The 23,704-nt window shown below is 41.9% G+C and overlaps 1 protein-coding gene across 3 annotated transcripts; it reads right to left on the bottom strand.

Annotated features, from left to right (window-relative positions):
- Positions 1-50: 50 nt before the first annotated feature.
- Positions 51-22,293, bottom strand: LOC113151625 (pecanex-like protein 3). Of its 3 annotated transcripts, none has more exons than XM_026344535.2 (36): positions 21,905-22,293; positions 20,652-21,138; positions 19,452-19,660; positions 19,243-19,348; positions 18,964-19,003; positions 18,674-18,769; positions 16,659-18,398; positions 13,108-13,237; positions 12,528-12,697; positions 11,970-12,027; positions 11,709-11,850; positions 11,400-11,557; positions 10,807-10,960; positions 10,567-10,599; positions 10,282-10,453; positions 10,030-10,140; positions 9,792-9,883; positions 9,574-9,683; positions 9,342-9,447; positions 9,134-9,226; positions 8,876-9,026; positions 8,244-8,388; positions 7,747-7,924; positions 7,533-7,641; positions 7,161-7,290; positions 6,996-7,054; positions 6,646-6,861; positions 5,848-6,101; positions 5,509-5,739; positions 5,099-5,202; positions 4,855-5,002; positions 4,539-4,769; positions 4,096-4,370; positions 3,847-4,016; positions 3,326-3,732; positions 51-2,912 (listed from the first exon to the last, which is right to left on the bottom strand). In XM_026344535.2, exons 2-36 carry the CDS (start codon positions 20,802-20,804, stop codon positions 2,760-2,762), a joined length of 6,834 nt encoding a protein of 2,277 aa, XP_026200320.2. In that variant the 5' UTR covers positions 20,805-21,138; positions 21,905-22,293; the 3' UTR covers positions 51-2,759. The 3 variants fall into 3 exon arrangements, with proteins under 3 accessions (XP_026200320.2, XP_026200319.2, XP_026200321.2); XM_026344534.2 differs by having other exon boundaries at positions 21,945-22,293; XM_026344536.2 differs by having other exon boundaries at positions 11,739-11,850; positions 21,945-22,293.
- Positions 22,294-23,704: the final 1,411 nt, after the last annotated feature.

The following is a 23,704-nucleotide window of genomic DNA, read 5'->3' as shown; positions in this document are numbered from 1 at the left end:
TGAAGATTCTTTAAAATTAGGTGAAAATAAAAAGCGCTCACTGCTGTTGATTTGCAAACAAAGACACAAAAACCTTTAATTTAAATAGGAGGGGAAAAAAAAAAAAAAATCACATAAAAACTGTACAGAACATTGAACATCGACTTAAAGTTCTTAAATAAAAAGAACCCCCTCCCAAAAAATAACCAAAACAGTAAAAAGTGGGATGATGTATGATACACTTTGTGCAAACGAAGTATTAACCAATTCTTCCCAAACTGCAACATTTCTCCACGCACATCTCCCCAAAACCTCAACATAGTGTCTTTACTGTAAAATAACCCGAAAATCCAATAATAAAATAGATTTATATTTTAAATATATTTATATATGAAACATGCTGTACATAATTTCAGAGATTAACAAATCCCTTTTTAATGACACCCAGGTCTGTCTGTTAACTTGTGCTTTCCTCACTTTCAGCAAGAAAAGGAAACGAAAGATAACTCCCTGTTGCTTTGGACACGAGATGAGTGAGAAAAGAAAAACAGAAAACAGCACTTGATCAGAAAGTCTCTGTTTTTCCTGAGTCGAGGGAGTTGCATGTTTTGAGAGGGATGCTGACGCGGCTCCTTCACAGCCGAGACGGGCAGAAATCGCAACAGATTAAAAAAATAAAATAAAAAAGGGGAGGACAAAAAAAATAAAAAAAAAACCCAGAAAACTTTACTTTATATCCCTTGTTCAAATGTAAAGTAGGAAAAAAAAAAAAACGAGCTGCAAAGAGGAAGATTCAACAAATATGTGGATTTAACAGCGTGCAGTGTGCCACACATACTTAAACCGAGAGAGAATAAAACACTTTACGGGGGAATCTTTTCATATCCGTGTGACCCAGTGCACAACCTGCTCTGAAACTGTGACCCTTCTTCACTCAGACGAAACTCTTCACGCTGAAAAAGTCGAATTCTTTTCCCCCCCGAGAACGCCGGCGTCAACACCGCTTCTGAGAGACAATGAGCGTACAAGGCCGTCTTCTCGTACAACGATTAATCCTATGGCACCATCTCATTTCAGGATTGGGGGTGGGACATTTGGGGGCCAAACGGGGGTTCGCGCTTCTTCTTTGTGCTGCATGATCTCAGTGTTTTCTTTTGCTTTTCACAGTGGAACAAACAAGAGTGCAAGAGTGGGAAAGAAACCAACCTAAAGTGACTTCTCAGGAAAACTTCCAGTTATATTAAAAAAAGGAAAAGACAGCCATCAGTGAGATGATACAAACGGGATGACACCAGATAAGCTAAAGGGAGGGGTGGGGGTACAGTTGACAAACGGTCGATTTCCAATTTGATATATCAGCACACCATACAGACAAACCCCATTAAAGATATCTGTAAGACAATATTAATCAAATAAATATTCCACCTTTGCTTTCAGTAATTATCAAACTTTATTTCCAACTAAAACGCTGGATGTAACTGTTGTAGAAACAGCAGTAGTAGTGGGTATATTAGTAGTAGCAGGAGATGCAGAAGCAGTAGTACAGTAACGGGAGGGGCCATACTGCAAAAACAGAGCTCCCCACACGAAGCAGCATGGGTCCCTGCTACTGAGAAGAGTCCAGAGCTGACTGGATCTGATGAGAGAGGGCGTTATTGATCGGCCATCCGAAGAAAACAAACCCAGTGCACCTGAAACACTGAGGAAATTTGATTCTTCAAGTAAAGAAGAAAAAAAATGACATTCCACTTATCAAAACAAAAACAAACAAACAGAAAAACAAAAAGAAAAGAAGAGTTTTTTAGGCTTGTGATCAACACAATTCTCACAGACTGGAATCACCCTGCGTCTGATCCTGATCTATGGGGTCCTGCTCTGTCGGAAGTCAGATCTCCATGTTGCTTAGTCAGATTCAGGACTCGGGTCCAGGCCTAAATAGACTGTAAACTTGTGGTAATAGCACCACGTATTGGCTGGGATGGAAGGGAGTTTCTTTTTCCCTGAAACCTGCTCCGGGACAGAGCTGTTGAGTGTTGATGTGGTCAGGCACAACTCTGTAGGACATTAGCCAGACGCCGAAGATGGAGTTTTGGTGGGATGTGTTTTTCTTCAGCTTTTCAATATGTTTCATGTGCAGAGGGTGGAGAGAGGTGGAGGCTCATTAAATTGGTCAGCATGTACTGATGAATACTGTTTGACAGCTGTAGATCCAGTGAGTCTGGGGAAAAACAAACAAGGCTTATGGTTCCACTTGGTTCCTTCACCCGCACGTCTCTTTGTTTTGATTGAAGGGGGAAGAAAAAGTCAGACGTAATCCTCTGTTCTCCAATATAGAAAAATCCTCAAGCTAAATATTCCTTATAAATGCACTGGGCCTTTCCGGCCCGTCACCACTGTTCCAACCTGAAGGTTGTCCATAGAGACACTGTGTGCCTTTGTCTGGGGAAAGAAGCGTTAAGAATGAGGATATCATCAGGCCTTACCACAAGAAAAACTGAACTGAACTCATCTGATGTGCACCAGCTCAACATACTATCAGAGCTTTAACTCCTTTGGCTGAGAAGGAAATCTGTGATGTATAGAATAACCAAATCTTTCCAGTAATGCAGTTGGCCATCAGAGGATTTACATATCACGGTTGCAGTCAGTTAAATGAGAACTGATTGAATGACTCCCAAAGGTTGGAATGACTTTGGTCTGGATGGGACAGGCCCGGTCCAGACTTGACTGCGGTGTGCTTTCACTGCAGAGACTGTCACTCTGGGTCTCCCAGTGCAGACTCAGCGCAGGTGCTCAAGTAAAGGCAGCTCTGTGGATTCCTCTCGGGGAGTGAGTCGGTCCCCTGCAGTCAGCAGGAGCGGATCCATGGTCTGAGTGGCTCCTAGAGGGTCCTGTGTTGGACTGGCCTCTTGTAGGGGTACAGGAGGGGTGGGCTGTAAAACATAATCAGTTCATCCAAGAAAGTCAGTACGACCGTGGCAGCACAGGATAATATCAAAAGTAAATTAGCTGAAGTGTGATTCACACAGGTACAGTGAAGACCTTTGAAGTCTGATCACAATGCAGAAAATACTTCATGGTAGGGCTGCATCTAGTAATTATTGTAATTACAGAGGCTCGACCACATTTCCCGATTATCTGATTAATCAATTTGCCTATAAAAGGTAAGCTACCACATAAAATGTCCACCACAAGATTCCAGAGGCCACAGAAAATGTCCTGTTGCTGATTAATAATTGTTTCTTACACCAACGCTCTTGGGGTATGTTGATTTCTCAGCTCTTTCTATAATAACTGAGCAGTTTGTCCTTTGACTATAGAAGAAACGTGATGTCGGCATCCTCACCTGTGTCCGTATGGTCTGTACTGTTGCTCCTTCGCCCTCCACTGCAGCTAGTCCATTAAAGCCCTTCCTGCCTGAAAAACTCCACTTGCCAAAGTGACTCTCGTAGTGTAATCCACTGCCCTGGCCGAGGCCAGCCCGCTGGCCCGCTCGGTGCACCGTGGTCTCCAGGAGGCTCGTTGGGCAGAAGCGCTCTGGGCCTGGAAGAGCAGGCTGAGCCACAGAGCTGCTGAAAGAGAGCTGGGAGCTGGACAGCTGCTGGCCTAGAAGTCCCTGGATGGAGGATGTGCGCTGTAAAGATGTTAGTAGTCCTGCCTCCACCCTGCCGTCTGGTTGGCTGAGCATAGCTAATGGAAGTGGTTGGGGGTGGTGGGGCCAGTTCTGTGTTGGACCTACAGGGTTATCTGTTCCTGAAATGCACAGCAAAGCATTTTAGCGATTCAGTTGTACCTTTTAAAAAAAACTCTAAATGATAAGCAGCTTTAGTGGCTTAACAGACAGTACTGCAGGATTTTAGGTCTCACCCATGGAGGGCTGGACGGTGGTGATGTGTGGCTGGGGAACGCTGGATGCTGGTGTACTCTGGGTAGTGTGAATGGCTGGGTTGGTAGAGATTGAAGTGGAGCCGCCTCCGCAGTCTGAGTCCTCAATGTTTCCTCCACTGTTACAGCCAGCACCACAACCCTTCTGTAACCTGCAGAGAAACAGATATTAACGTTTCCACTAACATCACCTTCTCTGAAAGGCTTGTGTCCAGAGTTCAGTCCATGTACCTGTCCCAGCTGCTGATGAGCCAGGTGTAAATGTTGTGTGGACTGACAGGTCCACCCCACACAGACCGAAGCTGGCTGTGGCCTCCAGCATATGAGGTGGTGAGAGGGGACACGTAGATTGGGTAGCCAATGGGCTGGTCGCACGAGGAGTTAATCATATTCCTCAGGGCCTGTTTGGCGTTTTGTATGCTGCCGCGCTCTGGGTTACGATTGCGCAGGAAAACCAGCTCCTGCTGTTGCCCTGCCCACAGCCCACGCACACACTCTCTGTTGACCTATAGAGAGCAGCACAAAGACAGTTCAGGCAGAGACTGCAGAGATGGACAGGATTGATATTAATCTGGTTCTAGGTGGGAAATCATCCTTTACATAAAGCTGAGACTATAATAAGAAATATGTTATTTATTATAAGACAAAGTTAGCAAAACAAGAAGCAGTGTGACCTTAATGACTCTGAAGCTGAGGAACCTCTTGTTAAGCATGATGATCTTGTACTCATCGCTGCCGTCATCCATGATGTGGCGCAGTGCCAGCAGTGAAGGCATGTTTGCTAGAATGGCGCTGCGCCACACAGGGTCGCCCTCATGTGATATTAACATCTTCTCCTCGTTGGCAGTGATGGCGTCGTACAGAACCATAGGATCCTCATACTCATCAGGAGATGTAAAGTGGTCCTGGAGGAGAAACAGATTACAGGTTTGTTCACGGGTCATTATTCTGGACTAAAGGATTATTTTCTTCTTCTGTGAGAAATGCTACCTGATGCAATTTGAGGGACATCCGCACTCCTGGTGCCACAACTCGGTTAAGCAGGTCCATATCTGCAAACACCCATTCATCTCTGGGAGATGTGATGCGGAAGTCTCCCTTGAATAATGCATGGAGGCCATAGAGAAAGGGCTCCAAGCTGTCAAACAGATCAACAGATCAATAGCATTTCATACTGGCATTTATGTATCTATGACATTTGGAAGTGTTAGCGTGAGAGACATGGTGCTCCTACCTTGCAGACATGCTGTGGGAGGCTGTGCCCAGGGCTCTTCTTCCCAGGATACACAGCCCAAAACAGAGGTTGACAAGTGGAGAATCTCGTTCACAGGTCACCGGCTGCAACACAATAGAGAAGTCAAGATTCCCAATAACTCTGTGGTACAAATAGTACTCATGTTACACTAGAATGATTTTTATTCCTGTCACTCAAATTTAACATTTTAGAAACACAACATCTGTATGACGTTTCCAGTGTTTTCTGTTTTCTCTATTCAGTTTTAATTTCCTAATTTGCAGAATAATGTTAATCAGTCAAGGATCATAATAGAAATATCTTCTACAGGTATAAAAGACCAAATACTATAACTAAACTATATTCGTGGGATTCTAGTGTAAATGTTGTATTGTTGTGGAGAGTCTAACCGTTTGACGCCTGCTATTGCAATACTGTATCCAGTCCAGGTAAACCATGCAGAACGAGGAGGGAGTAATGCCAGAGGCCCTGTGGTCGTAGTCCTCGTCAATGTTCAGGTTGAAAGTGGGGTCACTGTCTACATAGTTAGAGCCAAGACAAGGCCGGAGAGCCTCCTGAATCGTCTCATTAGTCAGCCAATCCTCTAACTTTGAAGACCGACTCACATAATAGATTATGCTCTGTTCAGGGGAACAAACATGATTCAAATCATTTCAGTAGACACATAGAAAACTTATCTCATAATACTGTTGTGAGTCAGCACAAAAAAAACTTCATTAATATCCTACCTTGACATAGTATGTAATGAGGATCTTACGAAGGTCGAACACTTGCAACATAGACGCCGCATTGTTGTCGCTGATGCTGTAGCCCTCGAGTACGTACTTGGTGGCGGCCACCTCCCACGCCAGCCAGCGCTGTCCAAAAGCAGCATTGAATGACAACATGTGGGGGAGGTGGCCAGGCTCACAGCAGCAGCAGCCCTCATCCTCCTCCACTCCCTCTGTGATGGCCTCTACCTCTCTCTGTTGACAGTAGGTACCTGGACAGATGTGAAGTAGGTGTGAGTCATTTTACAGGACTACAAGAATATCCATCCCTGGATGTGAAGAAAAATCTGAATAATTAACACTAACTCAGATTTGATCACTTTAGTACTAAGCACTAAGCCTCTACTGACAAGTGATGCATAAGATTTATCTTTCTTAGTCCTGAATGTTAAAACAAATATATATATATATATATATATATATATATATATAAATAATAATTATTATATAATAATTAAATAAAAAAGCAATATTACATTAAAACATTAAATTAAATAATTATTTTGGCTACAAATGAGCTGCAAAATTACAAGGTTGTTAGCAGGACCTTAATAATTTTCAAGGTGCACAGCAGATTGATTTTGTAAGCTGCCACTCACACATATGCTACAACCCCATGGTCTCTGTATGAAATGATATTCTGTGCAAACACTTGACAGATAAAGACATGTTGAAACCAGCAGCCTAAACAACCTAAACCAAGCTCATTTTACAAACTCCAAACACAGTCAGATCAAATCTTTCGCTTTCGCACACCTCTGAACTCTAGACCCCTCAGCTGGAAGGTGACCAGGCCGTTGCCAATCTCGATGATGTGCACCAGGGCGTTAAGGTAGTCCGAGGCAAGGATGAAACAGTCGCCCGTGCTGTAGTTACCCCAGCGGCCAAGAAGCAAGTCTCCACACAGGCTGTGCTGCAGAGATCGCGTCAGGTGCTCATAGAAAATTGAATTTAGATTGTTGTCATCAGCACCTTAAAAGGAAGAAAAAAAACCCATTAACCATCCATCCATCCATCCATCCATCCATCCATCCATCCATCCATACCACAAAAATCAATGAGTCAAATAGAAATCATAAGACAGTGAGATATAAATGTGGCATTACCTGGGTTGCGGTCTAACTGAGTAGCAAGTCTGGTGTTTGAGTGATCGACCCGCTTAGTGCTGTAAATATAACAAATTAGCATCAGAAACAAATGGAAGCACTTCCTATTGTGGCTTAATGAGCTGAAGTTACAAACTTGCACAGATCATTTTATGAAACACATACTTGTAGTCTCGCTCCCAGAACTTTACAGGTCTGGTGTATGACGTGACAAAAACAGCACTGCCTAGGACAGGATTGAGAGGCGTGGAAAAGAGGGCAGAAAAGATGGCCTGGACGAAAAGCACAGCAGAGTCTGAAGTAATAAAAGTTAAGGATAAAACATCAGTAAAATAGCAACTGGTTTCATTCTACTGCATAAAATACCAAAATATCAGAAACAGCTGTACTATAATGCAACTTTATGCAATGATCCTGCAAAGATTATAATAAGCGTATAATAATATGCGAGATTTATAGCTGTTGTTTGAGATGGTGGTTGTGCTGAAGGTGTGAACTTATGTATCGCTACAGTCACTAATTCAAACTCAAGGATACGGGGCACAGCAAAGGGTTGCGCGAAGGCGTGGAAGGCTGAGCCCCAGGTGATCTGCCATGGGGCGATGTAAGTCAACACAAAGCGTAGCTTGTACAGCAGATCCCACATCTGAGTCAAGTCAAAGGACAAATCAGAATCACAGCATGAAAACAAAAGCATGTAACCAACTATATTTTACTACTACACATAAAATGTCATTCTGCGTGGTCTAACCTTGCTGAAGAGAATAGACATGAAGTAATAGTCGATTAAGAAGGTCTCAGAGAAGCGTGGATAGTCAAATTGGAAGAAGAGTGTGGTGAAGCACAGCATGACATACTGCTGTGATGGAGCACAGAAGGATGAACGCAGCAGCTTCATTCCTGCTACTGAGATGAAGAGAGCTCGGCTGCTGGAGGGGGAAAGAAGGAGGAAGTCAGTGACACACAGTTGTTATAAATGACATTCGCTTTCCAAACCCTGGAGTGAGCAGACAGGTGAATATTCTACAGTGGCTAGTTTACTGGTTGAAGAAGAGAAAAACAAGTGAGGGAGTATATTTAAAGTATTTTGGCCCTCTCGGCACAACCTGCAGAATAGAATACAACAGATGATTATGTTCCAGGGTCCTAACAGAAAAAGCTAATAGCATCTCTCTAGGGAAAAGTGGTGGAGAACAGTGTAACATAGAGATATTAAACAGTTTGGAGACAGAATAAGGAAAGGCTTACTAGATGTCCAGTTCTTTATGGTTCTGGCCCACACTTCGAGCTTCTGTCGTTAGGGAGTTAAGCACTACAGCCGGGTAGATGAAATATTTCTCCACGCACTGAAGCCACGCATATAGCTTTTCAAACCACATCAGCTGAGCGGCATCTGGGGCAAACAGAAAGAAAAACAATCTTACACACTTATTGTGGAAATATAGAGTTCAAGCACTGGTTTTCTTTTCTTAAAGCCATGAAACTGATTTAATGCTATGTAATAAATAATATTACAACTGAGAGAGCTTTTAAAGATGTTCATACAACATTTAAACATTTCCATGCCTAGTTGTTATCAAATAGTGGAATGAAATTGACTCAAGGACACAGAAATAAAGTTCTATTATAGCCATTTAGTTTAAATTCAGTTACTTAGTGCTATTGTTGATTTACTGAAATAATTTACTGAATTAATCCATTAGTAATACTAATATATAGCCGTTTAAAAATAGCACATTTTACCGTTGCTGCAATTTAACTAGGGATCATATAGTTTTTCATTTTTCATTGGGGATAGTTTTTTGTTCTTGTCAGCTACTTTTTTCACAAGCATTTTTATGTTTATGTGAGTGAAGATAAAAGAGCAATCAGACACTCACCTCGGACCTCAAACTGACTGTACTCCCTGGAGCGGAGCACAGGGTGAGCCAGGCAGAACCACGGCAGCTGTTTGCGGAGCTGAGGCAGGAGATAGTGTGTGATGAAGCCTACAACTCCAGCCAGGGTGTATAAGACTAGGCTAAGAGCAGGCTGTGGATGAAAGGTAAAAATTAAGCAATTCAGCATTTAAAATCTGTGGAATTTGTCACTAAAATGTACTGTAAGAAAATAAGATAATAAACTCTGCTCCAACTAACTTGAAGAGCGATGAAGACTGTGCTGGCACTGATGGCGAAGGTGATCACAGCCATGAGGGGACACATTACGAGGTCTGAATGGAGAATCTCTTTCTACAACGAGACAGTGAAAGGGAAAAAGAATTTAACTTTAAAATTAATTACACCATGACATTTAATCAAAAGTGAAAACTGTCAGTGTGCGAGATTAGTGAGCAATGATCTTTACCACAGAGTTCCGCAGCTTCTCAGGAAGAGGGTCCTTGATCTCCAGAGGGGGTTCCTCTGGTGTTCGGTTCTCAAGCTCTGGCAATAATTTCGACCGGACCAATGACCTGTTGTAAGTGGTGAAGAAAAGAAGAAACCATGAGAGCTGGAGAAAAATCAAAGTCACTATCACGGATGTAAAAATCAAGACTTTTAATAACACTGCTCTTGAAAATCTCAAGCAATATACTAACCACAGGATGGTGGGATCGCTGCTTTGGCGACTCAGGTGGTACGATAAAGCCAGGAGTAGGCCACAAAAGACAGAGAACAGTACTGGCACATGGGCATCCCCCCACGGTGCCTAATGTAACAAAAAAACAAAAAAAAAAAACAAACAAAATTTTAGTTCAGATTATTTGAAACCCCAGAAATCCAAAAGCACAAAACCTCTACATTCATATCCACTCACATTAATAGCACCGAGGCACAATCCATACAGCAGAGCAGCCACCAACACGCTGCGTATGAGGCTGAACAGAGATGAGAGGGGGCTAGTAGTGGCTGAGGAGAGAGTCACAGAGAAAAGATCAAGAAGAACCTAAACACAAGCGATCACTGTTTCTAAACGGCCAGTTTTAAGATACTATCCACTAGATACTCTCTTAATTTGCTGACAAGGCGTTAGGTCTGCGTAGATATGTTCTTACCAGTTCCCCCAAAAATGTGCATGTCGATCTGCTCCAGCAGACACATCACAAAAGTATTGACCTGAGGTAGCAACCCAAACAGGAAAATGACCGGAAAACACAAGGCAAAAACTGTTGAACATAAAAGAAAACCAATGTTAAAAAGCTGAGGAAACAAGGAGACGAGACACTGTATGTCTCTATACATAACAACAAATATAGACACGGTTACATTTTGTTAATAATCTTTTTTACCTATGTATAAAAACTAACCAGTGAGCATGTCTCTAACAGAGAGCAGGAAGTGTGCAGAGAAGAAGGTGACCCCATAGAGGGAGAAGGGTTGTAGGCTTCCCGAGCGCCCAGATAGGTCAAATATCCAGATCATCACACAACACAAGCAGAAGTAGACTGGACGACTGTACACAATGATCCAGTTATGGCCCTGTTAAATAACAGGCAAAAATAATTAATATTCATACAACCTGATATTCCTCTTTTTAGTTTGTGCTTACAGTACATTTTAGCATATAAACTATAAATGACCCCAGTACTTACATGCATGGGAGAAGCTGCATCTGGTTGTACACTCTAAAACACAAAGGCAGGAATTTAAGTTAAATAGGTGTCACATACATTTGCATACAGAACAGAAAAAAAGTTGTTCAGAGGCTGAATTGTCCTTTTCAGCCCATCACTGCTCACTCGTTGCCTATATCAGACTTCTGTAAGAGAAACAATTTGGCTAAAAATAATGTGTAAATAATAATTTGTTGATGACATCCAGAGGTAAGTTACCTTCAGCAAAGAGTATTGACAGCTGGCAATGACCAGGCAGAACTGGAAGACCCAGATGTCCCTGAAGAAGCCCTGGAGCAAGAGCAGGAACCCCAGGAAGGCCACTAGACTGGCCAGCACCACAGCAAAAACATTCTCCCCAACACGGCGGTTCCTGTCCACAAAGCAGAGAAATTAATAAGTGAAAGCCTCAACAATCTTCACTCCACCATCTCACTGTCTTCTATATAAATATCACATAATTTGATGACTATTTCAGACATTCTAACAAGGATATAATTAGTAAATCATGTGCACAGATTAGTTAATTTTTGCTCTCAATTCAGTTCTCCGTGCATAAGATATAGCCCATAACTGAGGTAATTAATAATAATAATAATAATAATAATAATAATAATAATAATAATAATAATAATAATAATAATATTATTATTATTATTATTATTATTATTATGACAGGACCTTCAGACCTGAGAAAGTAGATACAGGATTAGACATATATTTTGAATTTTATATAATCTTATAATTCAAATCTTTAGTTACACAGTAGACAGAGAAATTGACTCCACCTCCACACCACCGGTCCAGCTTACCTGTCTAATAAGGCCAGAAGAGCCAATCGGTCATATCGAACCCTCAGCCACTTCCATGGCAGCACCCAAAAGCGATAGTATTGTTTGGGTTTGGCTTTCTCCTCAATCATCAGAGTGTTTTCCTGGGACTCTTGTAGCGACTCGTGATCTAGATCATACTAAGTAGGAGGTGAGAGATAAGGGATGAATTTAGAAGAAGAAACAAAAAGGGGACTCTATCATTGTGTCCTCAGAGGTAGAGAGCCTAGACTTTTTTACATGACGTTCTACCTAAATCATTTGCCACGTCACACATCAAAGACTGCTAACCTCAGGCATTTCCAGAGGCACTCTGCGCACCTGCATGCCCTGTAAAACCACAGGTCTAGGCTGGAGCATTGTCAGGACTGGTGCTCCTTCTTGGACCTCGGTGGAGGTGAAACTTGAAGACTGAGACTGTCTCTCCCTTTCCCTGTAACCATAAAATGTTATGGCATTAACTGTAGCTATAAATCATGCATTCCTTACAAAAAAAGTACTTTTCATAGTCTTGACAGAAGGAAACTTGACAGTTAAAACTTCATAACTTACTGAACTGGGTCCTCATAACCACCCCCAGCAGGACCAAATGTGTAGGACCTCTTCACTCCTGTTACACAACAAATGAAATATTGAAACCGGCTTGAGGTAGGGTAGGTAAGTGTGTTGTATTTTAACAGAACAGCCAACAAACAGAGGAGGAGATGATCTCAGCAGAACAAAATAAATTGTGAAGACTAAACAAAATCATACAGAAACTTTTCATTTTATATATGTAGCTCTGGTACAGCATTAATATTTAACTGAAGTGTGTTTTGATTTCTACTATTTATTATGTATATATATGTATTCGATTTTTTTATATTTCTACCACATCAACTACATTGTCTCTATAAAGACCTGTCAGTTTCTTAGAGTACCAAGATGCTAGAAATGTCTATTTAAAGGTACATTCGGTATTACGTAAGATATAAATAAGGGAAACGGCATGAGTGTGTCAGCAAACAAATGAGTGATATTAAAGAAGTCAGTGTTCGCTATAAAATATATTTTATTCATTACTGCATACACACCATAACCTAGCAGTGCATGATGACTGCAATGACTCACCACTCTCATCATAGAAATAGTGCACTGCGCCCTCTGACGTGTCGTCAAAGGTGGAGGCCTCATGGATGCCGCCGCGGGGCAGTAGGAGTGAGGAGGCGAACTGTAAGGCTGAGGGAAGTGTGCGAGTCCGCGAATGAGAGGAGGTCCGAGTCCGCTGGAGGTCTTGAAGGCTACAGGAACCAAACAACAAAAGACGTGTGAAATTTTGTCTGACATTAGCTTTAAATTTTCAATTTTGGCAGTATATAGATAACTCCATCAGTGCTTCTGTCGCTGGCATGTTCAGTAAAGGGCAGTTTTAATGCAGATGGAGATTAATGGCAGTCTTACCATTTTATTCTAACAGAGAGATTATTAATGTTATCTCACAAAATATTTTCCTAAAACCACAGTAGAACTTTTAATTATTTCTTCTAATTATTTATTCATTAGAAATTAATCCTTCAATCCATCATACTGTGACATTGGTTAGATTTGACTACTGAAGACCTGGTAGAAAGGGGAAAATGAAGGAACAGATGAGGTAAGGCATGGGCATCAGCGGTAACCCTCCCATGACAGGTTCACTTAGTTGACTAACCTGGGAGGGGATCCCATTGTGGACGGGGGTGGTGTAGGGTTGCTCCCAGCATTGTGTCTCCTGCGGATGGCTTGGGTCCTCTTAACACTGCTGACTGAGTCATGTTTGCCCCCATTCTCAGAATCCATGGCTGGAGAAAGGTCATTAGTTACACTGCAGGGTCAGTATATCAGTACATCCAAATTAGCCTCCAATATCTAATATTAGCCCATTATCTAACACTGAAGCAGCAGGAGTTCAGTTGGTAGAGTGGTTTATGAACTCAGGAACTAGAGGTTCGATTCCTGGTTCCTCCTGGCTACTTGTCGAGTTGAAACTGTGTAGTAGCGCTGATATACACTGTCTAGCAACTGTCCACATTTCCCCCTGAGGGATCAATAAAGTATGTCACTATTGTTACTGGATTTTTCTTTTTGCCACTATAATATCTGCATTTAATATTCAAAAAGAAAAACACAATGACAAATAAAGTGACTAGCCTGAATTACTTGTATGATGCAGCTATTAATCTGTTTCTTTCATAATTATTGAGGCATGGCAAACCCTGCTGAGTCCATAAGAATGGTGAGGTGAAGAGAAGAGGGAGGTGATGATGAAAAGAATAAGCAATAGTAGTGACTACATCAAATAATGACAGGTTAGGGTACATTAGACAAAGACTTTAATTATTACATTCAGGAATTCCTCCAGGAATCTGATTAGCAGAGGGGGTGGGCGACGCTGCCTTTTAAGCATAATATTATTTTTCATTAAAGTGTATTCATTTCCTCTATTGTTAGAAAAAGCATCTACACAATAATAGACTAACCTCAATATATGCACTTTTAAATATATTAGGTAGTTTGGTTGCAATCAGCTGAATTCAAAGTTTGTATGGTAATGGACCTGACACATTTGTTTGTGATTTATGTTGTATTTCAGTGCACTTTAACACTGTAGTACAAGAACTATATACAGTGACAAGTGCATTAATTTGTCATAAAACGTGATCTGATCTTCATCCAAGTCAAAAGTATTAACAAATATAATGTGCCTAAAATACACTGCTCAAAAAAGGACCACTTTAATGACAGACTGATATGGACTGGGTGATGTGTTTAATTTTCATCGTTTGATGAAATTAAAATGATCAACCTACAGAGGGCTGAATTCAAAGTGGAAAAAAAGATGCAGCAGGTTAGTCCATTTTGCTGAAATTTCATTCCAGTAACTCAAAATGGTACTCAGTAGTTTTTAAGGCTCCCAAGTGCTTGTATGCCTGACAATGTCGGGACATGCTTCTAATGAGATGACGATGAGACATTGATGCCCAGGTCAAGGCATCACTAAGCTCCCTGACAGTCTGAGGTGCAACCTGGGGGCATTGGATGAACCAAAACATAATGTCCCAGAGGTGTACTATTGGATTTAAGTCGGGCGGGTGTGGGGGTCAGTCAATGGTATCAATTCCTTCATCCTCCAGGAGCTGCCAGCATGCGCTCACCACATGAGGCCAGGCATTGTTGTCACCAGGAGCAACCCAAGACCCACTGCACCAGTGTAGGGTCTGACAGTGGGTCCAAATCATCAGGTGTCAGTGAGTCTGATACCTAATGGCACTCAGGGTGCTGTTGTCTAGCCTGTAGAAGTCTGTAACAGGCAGCATAACGTTCTCCACGGCTTCTCCAGACCTTTCATGTCTGTCACATGTTCAGGGTGAACCTGCTCTCGTCTGTCAAAAGCAGTGCCAGAGCTGCCAATTCTAGCGTTCTATGGCAAATGCCAGTCGAGCTCCACGGGGCCGGGCAGTAAGCACAGGGCCCACAAGAGGACGTCTGGTCCTCAGTTCACCCTCATGAATGGTGTTTAGTCTGTTTCTAATTGTTTGGTTAGAGACATTCACACCATTGGCCTGCCCACACCAGATACCAGTCCTGTTGATGGCTGATAGTTTAGCCAAATGCAAAACTAGTGAAAAAACATCAAAAGATGAGGAGAGAACAAATGTTAGAGGGCTCTACCTGTAAAACTATTCCTGTTGTGGAGGTCGTCTCATTGTTGCCCCTCTAGTTCACCTGTTGTTAATTCACCAAAGCAGCTGAAACTGCATCAATATATTTTTTAAACTTAACTTAAAAAGTATTCCTTCAATTTCTTTGAACAGTGTAATAACAAAAGAAATTCTGATCTTTCAGCAATAACCTCAATTAGAAACTTCCTGTAGCTGTGGATCAGACCTGCACATTGTTCAGGAGGAATTTTATTTTTTTCTTCCTGCAGAACTGCTTTAGCTCTGTCTTATTCTTTGTGTGTGTCTCTCTTCAAGTCGTTCCATAGCATCTCTTTTGAATTTTTGATACACTTGGGCATATTGTTCTTGTGCAGAGCAAACTTAAAATGTTAGGTTTTTTTGTCAGTTGACGTAGCTCTAGTCCACACCTTCAAACAAATTTTTCAAACTTATGCTTTTTTTCTCAAAGGCATGACAAATCAGAATAAAGATCAGATCACATTTTATGACAAATTAATGCAGAAACCTTGACATTACAAAAGGTTCACATACTTTTTTTTTCTTGCCACTGTATTTGTGATGCATTCATTTCCCCATGTTCATCCTATGAACATTAATCTCCTCCTGAATTCATGTATTGAAGGAAACAACCTACCTACAACCTTTTACACCAGCTGCCTGTCTTCGTCAGAGTTTGGATTTAGTTCCAGAAACACTGAGTAACATTTAACAGTTTCCTATCCTGGGATCTGTATAAAAGTACATTTCCCGGCCAGAATTGGCTGGATTCTGGTATAGGCTTTCTAAACTGAGGTTCACTACAGTGAAACAGTGTTACACAAGATTTTAGAACCCAGTTGTTGTTCTTGGCTCCTCTTAATTTGTCATTTATTTATACCATTTGTAAACTTTAGAGTTATTACTCCTTTGTGTGATGGTACAACTCTTGAAGCACATATTAATATGTAATACCATTTACAGTCAGACCTGAGAGTGAGACTACTGTCACCAGAAGCAAGTTCCAGGAAATGTGCCAACACATTGCAAAACATGACCAATTGTTAAAGTAGCGAGGCAGCTCTCTTTCCTCATTTTCATGTTTTGTATAATACAATGCTGAGCAAAAAAGAAGGTTGAGGTCAGTAAATCTGATGTTTACTTTCACACAGATTACATTTGAAACAACAGTGACTATAAATTACACTCATGAAACCATAAGTAATATTTTGGCATGATAGTGGGTGGAGTGCTTTATACTGTATAACAGGAGTTACTAATGTTTTGACAATCCTATTTACATAAATGAAGGCGCATTTACATTTACAGTAAGAGACTTCTAGAATAAGAGATTAACTTTGTAGTAATAATAAATTAGTATTGATAGTATCTTAATACTTTGCTTTATCTCTGAGGCCCTCAGACTGGCTATTTACTTTAGATGTTCCAAAATGTTTAGAAAACACTGCAGAATTAGAGGATTTTGCCATCACATTCAACAAAAGCTTGAGCAAGATATCTCTGCAACACAGACTATGGACAAGTGATTATTACATCAACTCACCTCCTCCGACAGCACCCTCTTCGACCAGTTCTCCTGCCCTCCAGCCCATCTGGTTGCCTGTCCAAGAACCTCCAAGGGAGTCCAGGCGATGATGATGACGAGATCCAGTGAAGCCATCTGTATGGATAGTGCGGGCTTCCAGGTCAGACTTAGAGATGGTGAGAGTGCGAGGTGCAGGGGTGGAGGTAGAGGGCATTGTAAGTAGAGTTGAGGGCAGAGCTGCTGTACTGCTCTGGCCTCCACCTGCCCCATCCATACTTAGCACTCTTGCATGAGTCTTAGCACTAGCTGTGCTAGAAGAGCGGTGAGCAGCGCGCGAATGAGAGGGGCCAGCAGTTTCAGGTAAATCCCCTTCCCTTAGGGTAGGCAGTTGAGCAGCAGGGGGCAGTGGGGATGTAACACCAGTGTTTGCAAGGTCTGGAGAGTAACAAGAGGTAGAGGAACTTGAGTCATCATCGTCGTTGTCATCATCGTCTGAGCTGTAACGGCGCTGAGAGCCCAGACTAGAACCAGCGCTCATGTCACTGCCATCATCCTCGTCGCTGGAGTCCTCAAACAGACTTTCACTGTAAGCCTTGGCACCCAATCTGCGTACTGGGATGTAATCTCTGTGTTGTCTATGATTGTGGTGACGCCTGTAAGAGCCACAGTCAAAACTACTGCTTCCTGCCCCAGCTCGTCTTCTCTGAGCTTTCCTTCGCCCTGGCCTGTGCCCTACACTACTGCCGCTGGCCCGCAGCAGCTTCAAGTCTTTAGGGCGCACAACCTGCTGGGCTTGCAGAGCAGGCTGATCAGACAGTAAGAAGGGAGTAGAGGATATGGGCAAAGCAGGCTCAGAACACACTAGACCCAGGGCCAGCCCTGAGGGCACTGAATTGGCCTGCCGAGGTGGGGGTAGAGGAGGAACGGCAACATTTCTGTCTAAATCACAAACCTCCGAGTTGCCGCTACTTGAAGGGGAAGAGTTCTGGAGAGGAGGGGGCTGTGCAATATCAGACGGAACAGGGGCCAAATCCTCTCCTTCAACAAGTGTCCTATCAAGCCCCTGACTGAGCGAGAACTCTTTGGATGGGGAGCGTAGTAACACACTGTTTGACAGGTTGTCTGTATCACTGCCACCCTGTCCTGCTGGATCCTCCATAGGCTCTGGGATGTTAGAGCCTATCGCTGGTGCTGAGGCAGACGTCTGGCCGTCTGCAGGCCGTGATTGGCTGAATGAAGGACTTTCTAGCTGAGTAGAATCAGTTTTTTCACTGCGGTAACTACTAACAGTGCTGAGTGTTTCACGGTCTGTGGTGGCTCCACCTGCACTGAAACAGCTGTCTGTGGATCCTGCAGCCAGTGCCACCCCACTGCGGCTGCCTGGGTGCTCAGTTCCAGGTGCAAATGCCACAGGGTCGAGGCCCAACCCGAGGAGATTTTCACTCAGCTCTTCACTTAAGCTGCTCTTTATAAGTGGGCTAAGGGGAGTATCCCCTAGGCTCTCAGATTCAGCAGAGGGGCCAAGAGGAGAATAATCCCCCAACCCCTTGTCCTTGCGGCTCTGTTGTTTTGGTAACTCCTCCACTTCCTGCAACTGTTCTTTCTCACCTCCATCTTCTTGACTGGAGGGTGAAGGAGGGATAGACAAGCAGTCTCCAGTTTCTCCAAATCCAGTTGCCACTTCAGATACTCCCATGAGAGCTGGAAAGTCACCTCCCAGAGCAGCAGAAACACAGGTCTGGACAAGACTGGGAGGCCCTGTACAGTAAGAGATCAAGAAAGAGATCAGAACTAGGTTGAAAGCCACTTTGGATAACTATACAATTAAGTTCGGAGGGCCTGATTCAGACCTGTTCTTAACACCATTATTGTTTTATTGGAAATGTTGATGGCTACATTATATTAATCAATGGCAATATTGCTTTGTGTATAGCCTGGGCTTATGAACAACATATGTTCTCAGAAATGCAAACTATATTGTTTTCCAGATTGTATGATGCTCGTTTCTGGCCACTGATCAGAAGCAGACTTACGAATGGTGTCCTGGGAACTTTGGCGTAGGATTTCACGGTGAGCTGATGTAACAATCACATTATTGCTTCCTTGTTCCCGCATTAACTCTTTGATATCTGAGGTAAAAGGAAAGAAATCACTCAAAAACCCAAAGTTCATATTTAGTACGGGCTAAACTCACAGTTATCTGGAGCATGAATTTAACCGTAAGGTCACAGTACCAATTACAAATTAGACATTATACACCACTTAAATTAAAATCCTGTGTATTCTGATATGTAGTATGGTAACACAGAATTCTGATGCTTACCCTTAGTACCCCCTGTATCCTCCAGCTGGGGCAAGAACTCCTAAAAAAGAGTTAAACAATTAAAAACACAGGTAGCGCATTACATTTTTTATCCCATATCAACATAGATCAACATAGGTTAACAAAGCCAAGACAACTCTGGGACCCAATGAAAAGAAGGGAAGTCATACATAAGTCCAAGTCATACTTGAAGTAGCAGGTTACATTTTAAACACTGGGAAAACAGTAAAGAGAGGAAACAGAGAGAGAATGCTACTAAAAAAATGTGGCAATCCTCACCGACACCTGATTCAATCCAAACAGAGAGTGCTGGGAGCTACAACGCACGGGGGGTGTTGAGTTGACCTTCCGAAACACTGTCATCTCTACACCAACATGACTATCCCTGAGAAAAAGTTACACATTCACAAAAGTCAAGAAGTACTCAGCTTTGCACAGCATTAATATCCTAGGTTTTCTACAGAATCTGTCAGAAAATATGTCCTTACCTTTGCTGATTCCCATCATGGACACCTGAACCTTCATCTCCTTCTTCTGTCCTCTGGGCTTCAGCTGTGAGTGAGGCCTGCTTCTTCTCTACAATCTCCCCGAGGTCAAACATTGCATGGAGCCGATAGTTCACCACCTTAATGGCTGTGAAAAAGACTGCCACCACAGCAGAGTACACACCTGCAACCACCAAGCTAGGAGGAAGAGCCTGAGAGGGAGTGAAAAAACAATAACAGCATTTAAGGCCAAAGATAAAAATGAGACAAAGTCTAATTCAAGGAATGCTTTCCAGGAATCGTCAGGAAATTGGAAATTTCAATAAGACATCAAACAGGCTAAAATCCCACTGCTCACTTTGGCAATTAGGTTTATAGACAATATACTATAGTGACCACATACAGAGATTCAAATAAGAATCTTATTCCAACACTTGAACACAATGGAGTGTATAGGGAAACTACATATGCCAGCAGATTTTAAACAAATTGCTTCTTTTTATTTGGTATGGCACTAAACTACACTAAGGATGTCTACACACACAGTTGTATAATTAAAGTGGATGACTAAAATATACATTTTGATGCATTGACTTAAATTTCTTAAACTTATAAAGTCAAGAGTTAAACTTGGGTTTGTTTTAAACTGGTCTGCTTGTCTAACCATTTGTGTTATCTTGCCCTGTTTGACTACCAGGTACTGTTAACACTTAGATCTCGTAATTTAAGCTGGTGGCTGATTGTTAACAAGAAGTTAAAAACATCTAATTGTCTCGTTTAGTTTGCATTGTGAGAAAACTAAATATATGGCAGCTGGTAGTAGAGTAGCGGTATGATCGCCACCCTCCATGTGGGAGGAGTTCGAATCCTGGCTGTGGCCTACTTCCAGTAGGGGTCCTTAGGCAAGACCTTATTACGCGTATCGAGCCTTTGCCTTGTACCATGTATCTTACTTGTACGTCGCTTCGGATAAAAGCGTCAAATGACTAAATGTAAATGTAAATATGGTAAAGTTGTGGTTTCTCCTTCACGCAATGTGTCAGCCACATATTGTGTCAATTTCATGGCAGCTGTCATATACTATATATTCCTTTAAAGCAATTCCACAACATAACAGTTTGCCTAAGGATTTATGCCTGTATTTACAGTTACCTCCATTTATATGAATTAACTAGCAGTCAACAAGCTGCGAACTCTTCTTACCATGTACAGAAGAAAGGGGAAGGCCAGGAGAAATATCCAAAGGTAGAGGTGGAAGCAGTTGGAGAATGTGCTCTGGTGGGGGTCCACATACCAGCCACCTGTGAGTGAAGCCCACACACCCTGCCGCAATATCTGAAGAGCTTGGGAACCCATCTCCACCTTCAGGTTCAAGCAAATGCAGAAAGTGTTCCTCCAAGGCTGCAGCTCAAAAAAAGTGAGGCAGCTCAAGCCACACTATACTGTGTCTATGATGGCACTTCCATTGGGGATGGCAGGTTAGCCAAGACTGTTTCATGAAGGACAATAGTTCAGTGTCTTGGATATGTATACTTCAGCTGTGGTCAAGAATCCTTGCATATCCTTGTGCCAGTATGTGCTCACTCCCTGAACCGACGTTGCCACACTCTAGCCTAATCCTTGTTGGGTAATCAGGAGAGTGACTTTTTGGCACATTGGTAACCCACTGAATGTGTGCAAAAATATTCATCTGTAAGAAAGACCAAAACTGTGAAACTACATTTTAAACATTAGCATTCAGAGATTAAAATTACTTCTAGGCAAAAATCCAATAATGAAGCTACACTTATAATTCTAAAATACATCTTACTAAATTGTAAAAGTAGAAACCTTTCCACATGCAAATCTCAGCTACTAGTGTGACATTAGAGATGTGGGTGAGAATGACAAAAGTGAAAATGACAAAGGTTCCGTGTACTACAACAATTAAAATGAGTCAGCCAAACCAAAAACAACAGGAAAGCTACGTAACACAGTTGATATACTGTCAAGATTTCAAACAGGATGACAGAGCTTAAAACATTCAATTTTCATCTCCAGGCCATTGCTGCACCGGGTAGATTAAGTTTTTTGATTGACATTAGCAAGCTAACAGACAACTTAGCCTAGCTTACGAATATCTCTGGGCATTTATTATTGGGAGAATTCGACCTGTTCAGCCACCGACAACTTCAAGCTTCTCGGTAAATGTGACAACATATTCGACAGCAGCAGCACTTCACTATGAACTGATCGTTAGATTGATAGTCTCTCGTTACCGGCTAATGCTAGGCCGCATATATCAGCATTTCAACCTAAGTCTAAGTAATGTCCCTGTCGTTAGCTGGTGAAATTTAACGCCAGCCTATAACAGCAAGTTAGCTTATCCACTGGTCGCTAACAGCTAGGCGAATGTTAACGCTAGTTGTTTGCCACTGGCTAATGTTAGCTTAAACTAAATTGATAATTGTGCTCACAGTTAAATGTTTTCCAGATATGTATGCCAGCATAGCTTACAATTAGCATTAGCTGTCCAGCTTGCCTCATATCCTCCTTCCGCATCCAGTCCCTGCAAAATCTCAGAGCTTTCCTTCTCAGGATGCTAGCGAGCGAGGAAATCGCCTGTGCCAAAAACTGTAGCTTCACTTTTTGTTGGCGTTGGCTTTCAGTATCATTGTCTTCTGAAAGTCCCGCATCTTCTTTGGCATCAGAGGTTCACAAACGTGCAGGGGGAGCAGGTGTCCTCTGTCATAACGAACGATGTCAATGTCTTGGTATAAACTGTGTCTGTTAAATTTGTTTCAACAAGCTAGCTAACAGGGCAGCTAGCGCTAGCTAACAACTAGTTGACATGGATGTAGGACGCACGCACGCACGCGCAGAGGGCGACCAAGAGAGAGAGAGAGATTTCAAGGGCGCTGATTGGGCGTGCGTGATGACGTCACGGACTCTACAGAAGCCCACATCTGTCAATAAGAAGAAAAACAAAGCAGAAATTTAGATTTGTAATTATGAGAATATAATGTTCATAGGCCTATAAAAAATATATATTTACACAATGTTTGTTTTCATGGGTGGTGTTATATGTTTTTTATTTAATAATCTACTAATTATATATTATACTATGGTAAGGCGTGTTTTGTAAAATCATTTTTGATAACATTTTTAGGTTGATTCTTTTGTGTCTTTTTATTTATGCTTTAGAATGATTTTTAACAATGCTGTATGTGTAATCTAATGCTTTAATCCTTCGCTGTGACTTTTTAAGATCAAGAGACAGCAGATGATAATGAGTCTTCTGGTTAGTTCTGGCACATTTACAGTGCTGTTTATTAATGTGTGATGGCCCTGCCAAATAAAGTAAAGTAAAGTTATGATTGTAAATTCAGGGGAAATACTTAAAGTATGAAAAAACGTGGCTCTGATGTTAGAGAAACAAAGGTAGGTCAGAAAAGATAACAACATAGAGTTTGTCATCTTTTCATAGCTGTTTGGGTAAATTAGGCTTGTGACATTTCAGCAAAGTTCAGTAGTGGCTTATCGTATCCTGTAGCCACCCTCCTTGATACCCACTGTCAGCACAGATCAGACATCACCTACTCTAGACCTGTGCTGACACCATTTCAGAAGCTTATCGAAACGATGCCACAGTTAATGTGTTCCGTAATCAAAGCCAACAGTGGTCCAACAAAATATTACATTGTGTGACTTGAACGTGTGAGGGGCAACTCTGACTCAACCTTTCTCTCTCCATCCTACAGTTCCTCGTGGTCTCAGCAGGGGGTGGTCATGCAACATAAAATGTTTACTGCTGTTTCTGCATACAGCAGTTTATCACTTTTGTTCAAGAGAGAGTTACAGGGGAGTATATTTTATTTTATAAGAATGTCGATAAAGTAACGAGGTGAAGCAATCTTGAGCACATAACAAATTAAATGATGCCACAACTGCTGGGCAAATGCGCATTTGACACAAATTCTAGTGTAAAGAGTTCTTTTAATTGTGTAAAAAATAGTGGACAACAAAACTAACTGCTATGGACTGAAGTTAAAAAATATTGTGAATGTGAATTTGTTGGTGTGTGATACTGATGTTCATAAGATTACAGCATGTAGATGTTAAATATTAAAGGAATGGTCAAGCCACTTCAGTAAATATGGGGCACTTGCAAGAGGCAGGTGTAAAAGAAAAAAATGACCTAAATCAGTGATGCGAGGATGCTAAAATATCCTTATTTTTAGTCTTTTAGTCAAGCTCCCAAAACACTGCATGCCACA

Source organism: Anabas testudineus, chromosome 14 (genome assembly GCF_900324465.2).
Source record: "Anabas testudineus chromosome 14, fAnaTes1.2, whole genome shotgun sequence".
In the NCBI taxonomy this organism is placed as follows: Eukaryota; Metazoa; Chordata; class Actinopteri; order Anabantiformes; family Anabantidae; genus Anabas; species Anabas testudineus.
The sequence above is the reverse complement of the archived record's forward strand: the minus strand, read 5'-3'. Positions and strand labels throughout refer to the sequence as shown.

What these genes read in the sequence shown, in the direction of transcription:
- LOC113151625 (XM_026344535.2), bottom strand. Translation starts at nt 20,804, where the DNA reads ATGGGTTCCCAAGCTCTTCAGATATTGCGGCAGGGTGTGTGGGCTTCA. An exon ending in TGCCTCTGGAAATGCCTGAG is followed by an intron (nt 11,558 to 11,708) that starts GTTAGCAGTCTT and finishes CCTCCTACTTAG; the next exon opens with TATGATCTAGATCACGAGTC. An exon ending in TACAGACCATACGGACACAG is followed by an intron (nt 2,913 to 3,325) that starts GTGAGGATGCCG and finishes TATGTTTTACAG; the next exon opens with CCCACCCCTCCTGTACCCCT.